Source organism: Sparus aurata, chromosome 23 (genome assembly GCF_900880675.1).
Source record: "Sparus aurata chromosome 23, fSpaAur1.1, whole genome shotgun sequence".
Taxonomy (NCBI): domain Eukaryota; kingdom Metazoa; phylum Chordata; class Actinopteri; order Spariformes; family Sparidae; genus Sparus; species Sparus aurata.
In genome coordinates, this window is record NC_044209.1 from 30,055,856 (window position 1) to 30,063,266 (window position 7,411).

The 7,411-nt window shown below is 48.5% G+C and overlaps 1 protein-coding gene across 2 annotated transcripts; it reads left to right on the top strand.

The window, feature by feature from the left end:
* The first annotated feature begins 806 nt into the window (after positions 1-806).
* Positions 807-3,848, top strand: LOC115576040 (uncharacterized). Of its 2 annotated transcripts, XM_030408528.1 has the most exons (5): positions 807-1,241; positions 2,722-2,885; positions 2,978-3,088; positions 3,273-3,404; positions 3,587-3,848. In XM_030408528.1, exons 1-5 carry the CDS (start codon positions 1,226-1,228, stop codon positions 3,779-3,781), a joined length of 618 nt encoding a protein of 205 aa, XP_030264388.1. In that variant the 5' UTR covers positions 807-1,225; the 3' UTR covers positions 3,782-3,848. The 2 variants fall into 2 exon arrangements, with proteins under 2 accessions (XP_030264388.1, XP_030264387.1); XM_030408527.1 differs by lacking the exon at positions 807-1,241 and having other exon boundaries at positions 2,296-2,885.
* The last annotated feature ends 3,563 nt before the right edge of the window (positions 3,849-7,411 follow it).

Genomic DNA, 7,411 nt, shown 5'->3' on the forward strand with positions numbered 1-7,411 from the left:
CTGAGGATGTATTCTGGTTCTGTCTGCTTCCTGACGTCTGTAGATATGAGCTGCAGGAGCTGAAGCTGATCAGTTCCTCTGACCTTCAGAGGAGCGGTGCTGTGGATCCATACATCGTGTTTATTGACTGCACGTGTTGTTGAGGACCAGCTCAGCGTTTCTCATGTCTCATGAAGTGATCAGTGTGTGAGTTAACATTACTGATGAACACTCTTACTGTGTGAACATGAATCAGCAGGAAACAAACTGATCTGCTGTGACGTGTTTCAACACATCTTGATGGAATCAACACACAAATATGTAGTTTGAGACTTTTACTGCAGCGAGGCCTGATGACGTGTTTCCTGTCCAGCAGCAGGAAATAAAACATCTGAAAAATGTTTCAGCTGACTCACTGTTTTTCTTTTCCAGGATTTCTTAAAGACAAACGTGACGACATGCAGCAGGAAGTGAAGCTCACCCACACCCACACACACACACACACACACACACACACACAGCGTGCTGATGTTTACATACGATGTTTCTTACACAAAGAAATAATATATTCATGTGTAATATTTGCCGGATTAACAAGCAGACCTGAACAGTTGAGAATGTTGAAGACAGAGTTTCACAAAGTTCACACAAACAGAACGAGTCTGAAAAATGAGCGTTTTTTAAAAGGAGTCTGGTGAACATAAAATATCAAACGTTGCATTTGATACTTCAGGGTTTATTTTCTGATAAAAGGATCTGAAATCTTCCTCCAACGCCGCATTATAATAATATAACAACAACAACAACAATACTACTACTAGTACTAATAATAATAATAATGATAATAATAGGTATTATGATGATGTGCTCATTATTGCTTTAGCAGAGGTTAAACCTGCAGAACTTGTCACGTCTTCTCTTCATCGTGAAACTCTCTCGCGCGCACCGGTCACCTGGATGAAGGTGACGGTGAACCGTCACGTGTTTTACCGGCAGCAGGTGAGATGTCTGCCGGTCCTTCTCTCTCTCATTCGGTCGGTTGTGACGCAACAACTTTCTGAAGCTTCGTCACTTCGGGTTTTATCGGTATGACTCCTCGGAGAGTGACGGTGCTGTCGGAAAACCCCGCCGGAGTGAGCGCAGATAAAAGCTCCAAACTGCTGCAAATGGAAGCTAAAGGAGAATTTACCGAGTTAACCTGCGGACAGACACCGAGACCGACCGACAGACCGCCGCCCTGACAGACATGAACCCCCTGATAGGTAAGAACCAACTTTACTGCCATTTAAACTGATGGAGAGACAGGCGGCTTAAATCAGCAGAAACATGCATGGAGTTTGGTGGGGGAGTGGAAACAGACGTGCTCTGACTGTTCCCCTCAAACGGAAACAGAATCACATTTAAAAAATTGACTTTTTAGACAAATGTGAAGCTGAGCAGCTTGTGTACCTGAGCTGAGCCTGGACTCACCTGAGCTGAGTCTGGACTCACCTGAGCTGAGTCTGGACTCACCTGAGCTGAGTCTGGACTCACCTGAGCTGAGCCTGGACTCACCTGAGCTGAGCCTGGACTCACCTGAGCTGAGCCTGGACTCACCTGAGCTGAGTCTGGACTCACCTGAGCTGAGTCTGGACTCACCTGAGCTGAGCCTGGACTCACCTGGAGCTCAGACACTGGTGCAGCCAGCAGATCTGTATGGAGGCTCACTGGTGCCATCATCAGATGAGTTCATGAGAACAGGACTTCTGGAAACTTACTGAAACTAAAACTTTTTTAATTAACTGATTAGTCAGTAGGCAGTAAAACAATGAGCCATATTTAATTCATATTTTTGTAATAAACCAGTCTGTGGCTATAAATGTTAAAGGAGAACTTCGGTCGATTTAAACATGCAGCTTCATTGCTCAAGCTACCCTTGACTTGCCAGCACACTCGACGGATTGACTAGTTTGGTCTAGCTACCGGAAGACGCGGATGTCAACAAACAGATATGTGGCTGCTTGCACAAACACACTGTTTTAACTACTTTTTTATTCAGTTTGAGTCATACACGCTACAGTGCTGTGTGCTAAGGTGTCTGCTGATGTTGCATAACTTTTGGTGTGAGATGTGGAGCATGTTAAGACGCTTAAAACACAGTGTAAAGTTCTGACCCCATGCTGTTAGCGTTCAATGCTAAGTCTCCGTTCATGGAGCTCTGTAATGGCTGGACCAAATGTGGTCGCGTCTTCGGTGCTGGCAAGTCAAGGGTAGCTTGAGCAATGAAGCTGCATGTTTAAATCGACCGAAGTTCTCCTTTAATGAGTCAGTAATAATCACAGTAATCAATAATTAGGTTATAAGAGATCATGCTTATAAATTGATTTTAGTCCAACAATTAAAAAAACTGATCAGTAAAGTGTGAATGAATCACATCAGTCATTACATCACTCTTAAAGGTGCAGTACGTCATAATCTGGGTAGAAAACATTTGAGTTTGTGTTGAAATGTTTAGCATGCTAACAAGTTAGCCCGAGCCGCGCTGGTTCAGAGCCCCTGTGCTTCCCTGGTGCTTCCAGCTTGGTCTGCTAGCTGCATGGCTAACTGAGCTAACTAACAGCAGCAGCAGTTAGCTGTTACTGTGCTGATGTGCTGCCTCCTGTTTGTTGAGAGGTGTGTGTTAGCAGGTGATAATGCAGCAGGCGGTGTTTACCCTCCACACACTGAACTGTGGGTACATTAAAACCTTGTTTCTCCCTCCAGTCGCCGCCCTGCTGCACTACTTCCTGGTTGTGGTCCAATCAGCTCCCGTCAGCTCGTCCAACCTCTCGCCAGCGTTCACACAAGCGTCCAATCGAGCGAAGATGCTGGTGGAGAAAATCCTGAGAGACATCCCCACCGTGCACGGCGCCACCGTCAGCACGGAGGTGAACAAGATATCTGATTGGCTGCTTCAGCTCGTCTCCTATTGGCTCTTCTTCTTCTTCATGTGTTATTAACCTCTTCCTGTGCTCCTCAGGGTTTGACCCTTGACCCCTCCACCCAGACGACCAACCTGCAGATGATGGTGGCGTCACTGGGCATCCCCGCCGCACCCGTCCTCAAACCGCCGTCCGAACGCTTCACACTGGTGAGTCTGCAGTCTGGGGGTGTCGGGGGACTGAAGAGAAGGTTCTGGAGGGTTCTGGAGGTTCTCGGGGTCTCTGAGGAGGGTCACATGTCTTGATGAGATGCTCAAGATATTTCCTATGTATCTGAAACTCACTTGTGTTAAGATCACCTGTCAGTACTGATGTGTGTGTCGCCCCCTGCAGGACGTCTGTGTGAGTCGCATGTCGGCGGGCAGCCAGCTGTACCAGGGGCTGCTGGGAGTTCTGTCCAACAGTGTGAGTGGACTGAGCGACCTGCAGGCCGACCTCCGAGACCTGCTGACACACCTCAACAAGGTAAAGCACACCTGAGGTGACATCATGACACCAGGAAACATTTCTGCAGCCCAAGTATCGGAAGACTTGTTCCAGCCCAGCTCGTCTGCTGTGACCCAATCTCTTCTCTGCACTTCCTGTCCTCTGGTGCTTCACTCTCATTGGCTCCTGTGCTAACAGCTGACTGTGTGTGTGTGTTTCAGATGAAGGAGGAGGCGCAGCTCGAGGTGGTGGATCAGGACCTCAGTCTGGACCTTGCCCGTCGTCTCCATGGTAACTACGAGGTCCAGGTGGCGGTCCACCTGTCGCTGACGCAGCTTCGCTCTTTCTGTCACGACCTGATCCGCAGCCTGAGAGCCATCGCCACCTACAGGCGCCCGGCTGCAGCCGCACACTAAGCCCCGCCCACCATGGATCAACTCCGTGCTGCGTTTGAGGACCTCAGGGGAAAATGAGTGACACTAAATGGAGTTCTGCAATGCCTCATGGGAGATATTTTATTGATCGTCCATCAGCTGATCGACTTTGTGTTGTTTCCATGAGAGACGAGTCTCTGAGGAAACTCTTCAAGTTTAATGACAGCAGCAGTCAGAACCGTCTGTGTTCAGCAGAACAGACGAGGAACACAAAATAGTATAAAATATTTAAATTGACATTTTCAGCAAAGCAAGATGAGCAGCAGCCACACGCCCTCAACAGTTCTGTGTCTGGACATCAGAACTGATGTGGACCGGACCGATCCTGATCAGCTGAGGCAGAAACAAGCTGCACTGAGTGACACGTCTTCCTTCAGAGACTGCTGCTGTTTGCAGATCTATTTATTCACGGGGACATTTTATGAGACAGATTTAAAGAACCCGCTGGCATCTTATTTTGGCGGCAGACCCTGCTCAGTGTGCGATCGCCAGCTCTCGTCTCCTCTGATTGGCTGATGTGTTGCAGAAGAATGGCAGCAGGAATGCAGCTGAAGATGTGATCGCAGCAGGTCTGAACGCGCCCGCTTCACGCTCGCTGCTCTTTGTGTTCGTCTGGAAGCTGCAGGAAACATCAGAGAAATCATCTGATATTCAACTGATTCATCAATCAGAAAATTAATTGACAGCAAATTCTCTTACAATCAATACTTAGAGACAATTTGATGATCGTCAACTTAATCATCAGACTGATCAATAATGAAATTAATCATCAGACTGATCAATAATGAAATTAATCATCAGACTGATCAATAATGTAATTAATGTGCTTCACATCATTGTTTGTTTCTAGACATTTATTTATTGTTATTTTTATTTATGTTTCAGTTTGTATGAACCTGCTGTTATTTATCATACTTTTATTTATTATCGATATTTATTGATTATTTATGGTGAAATATGTATTGTTTGTATTTAACAAACGCTGAGCCACCTGGAAAACAAGCAGAGCATTGTGAGGATGCTCTTCATGGACTCCAGCTCAGCGTTCGGTACCTGGACATTCTTCTCAGCACGCTGATCCCGCTGCAGATCCATCTCCCCTCCTGCATCTGGATCAAAAACTTTCTGTCGAGCCGCCCACGATCTGTGACACTCGGCCCCCACCACTCCTCCCCCCTCCACCCAACCAACTGCATTATAGAATATGCAGACGACACCACAGTGGTTGGATGCATCTGTGACGGGGTGGAGACAGCGAACAGGCCCGAGGTGGAGGAACTGTCGCGCTGGTGCTCAGACAACAACTTGACCCTGAATATCCACGAAACAAAAGAACTTATGATGGACTTCAGGAAACACAGACAGGACTGCACCCCCCTCCTCATCAATGGAGAACAGGTGGAAAGTGTCACCTCATCTCTGCAGACCACTCCTGGACTTCTACATCAGGGCCCTGGTTAAGAAGGCTCAGCAGCAGCTACACTTCCTGCGTGTCCTCAGGAAGAACAATCTGAACATGAAGCTGCTGCTGGCCTTCTATCACTCCTCTGTGGAGAGCGTACTGACGCACTGTCTGGGTGTGTGGTACGCAGGCTCAACAGCCGAGGACAGGAAGGCGGTGCAGAGGGTCATAAACACTGCCCAAAAGATCATCGGCTGCCCTCTGACCAGCCTGGAACACATCTCCACACCCTGCTGCCTCAGGAGAACCATCACAGGAGACCCCTCACATCCTGCTGCCTCAGGAGAACCATCACAGGAGACCCCTCACACCCTGCTGCCTCAGGAGAACCATCACAGGAGACCCCTCACACCCTGCTGCCTCAGGAGAACCATCACAGGAGACCCCTCACACCCTGCTGCCTCAGGAGAACCATCACAGGAGACCCCTCACACCCTGCTGTCTCAGGAGAACCATCACACCCTGCTGCCTCAGGAGAACCATCACAGGAGACCCCTCACACCCTGCTGCCTCAGGAGAACCATCACAGGAGACCCCTCACACCCTGCTGCCTCAGGAGAACCATCACAGGAGACCCCTCACACCCTGCTGCCTCAGGAGAACCATCACAGGAGACCCCTCACACCCTGCTGCCTCAGGAGAACCATCACAGGAGACCCCTCACACCCCTGCTGCCTCAGGAGAACCATCACAGGAGACCCCTCACACCCTGCTGCCTCAGGAGAACCATCACAGGAGACCCCTCACACCCTGCTGTCTCAGGAGAACCATCACAGGAGACCCCTCACACCCTGCTGCCTCAGGAGAACCATCACAGGAGACCCCTCACACCCTGCTGCCTCAGGAGAACCATCACAGGAGACCCCTCACATCCTGCTGCCTCAGGAGAACCATCACAGGAGACCCCTCACACCCTGCTGCCTCAGGAGAACCATCACAGGAGACCCCTCACACCCTGCTGCCTCAGGAGAACCATCACAGGAGACCCCTCACACCCTGCTGCCTCAGGAGAACCATCACAGGAGACCCCTCACACCCTGCTGTCTCAGGAGAACCATCACAGGAGACCCCTCACACCCTGCTGCCTCAGGAGAACCATCACAGGAGACCCCTCACATCCTGCTGCCTCAGGAGAACCATCACAGGAGACCCCTCACACCCTGCTGCCTCAGGAGAACCATCACAGGAGACCCCTCACACCCTGCTGCCTCAGGAGAACCATCACAGGAGACCCCTCACATCCTGCTGCCTCAGGAGAACCATCACATCCTGCCTACCCCTGTTTGATCTGTTGCCCTCTGGGAGACGCTACAGGTCAACAAAGTCCCACACCAGCAGGCTGACAGACAGCTTCTTCCCCCGGGCCATACCAACTGCCAGCACGAACAGATACACTCCCACCCACGGACACACACACACACACTCCCACCCACGGACACACACACACACACACACACACACACACACACCACACACCCACACACACCATACCACCCTGAAGAACAACCGTCAGCCTACCGCCCCCTACCTCTCAGCATGTCTGCACTCCTGCAAAGAACTGCAGTCATTTTAATATTTTAACTATTTAATTTAAAGTGTTATGTACATACACAAATATTTATATATATATATACATATATATATATATATATATACATATATATATATTTTTTTCTACGTGCTGCTCTGTACGTATTTTAAATTTTGTTTTTGTTTTTGTCTTGTTGTATGCTGTTTGCACTATTTCTCTTCATTTTGTGATGCACTGTTGCTCTGTGAGAGCACTCTAAATGTCATTGTACCCCCCACAGTACAATGACAATAAAGGCTATTCTATTCTATTCTATTCTATTCTGTTCTGTTCTACTCTATTCTATTCTATTCTATTCTGTTCTATTCTATTCTATTCTATTCTATTCTGTTCTATTCTATTCTATTCTGTTCTATTCTATTCTATTCTGTTCTGTTCTAAATGTTGTATTTTGGAGAAGGACTGAAGGGGCGAGAGAGAGAGAGAGAGAGAGAGAGGGAGAGAGAGAGAGAGAGAAGAGAGAGAGAGACAGAGAGAGAGACAGAGAGAGAGAGAGGAGAGAACAGAGAGAGAGAGGAAGGAGAGGAGAGGAGAGAGAGTGAGATATATAGAGAGAGGA

Excerpts from the sequence above, each read along its gene's own strand:
- LOC115576040 (XM_030408527.1), top strand. The coding sequence starts at position 2,652 with ATGCAGCAGGCGGTGTTTACCCTCCACACACTGAACTGTGGGTACATT. Across the intron at positions 2,886-2,977 it reads GCGCCACCGTCAGCACGGAG|GGTTTGACCCTTGACCCCTC; the intron begins GTGAACAAGATA and ends TGTGCTCCTCAG. Across the intron at positions 3,405-3,586 it reads TGCTGACACACCTCAACAAG|ATGAAGGAGGAGGCGCAGCT; the intron begins GTAAAGCACACC and ends TGTGTGTTTCAG.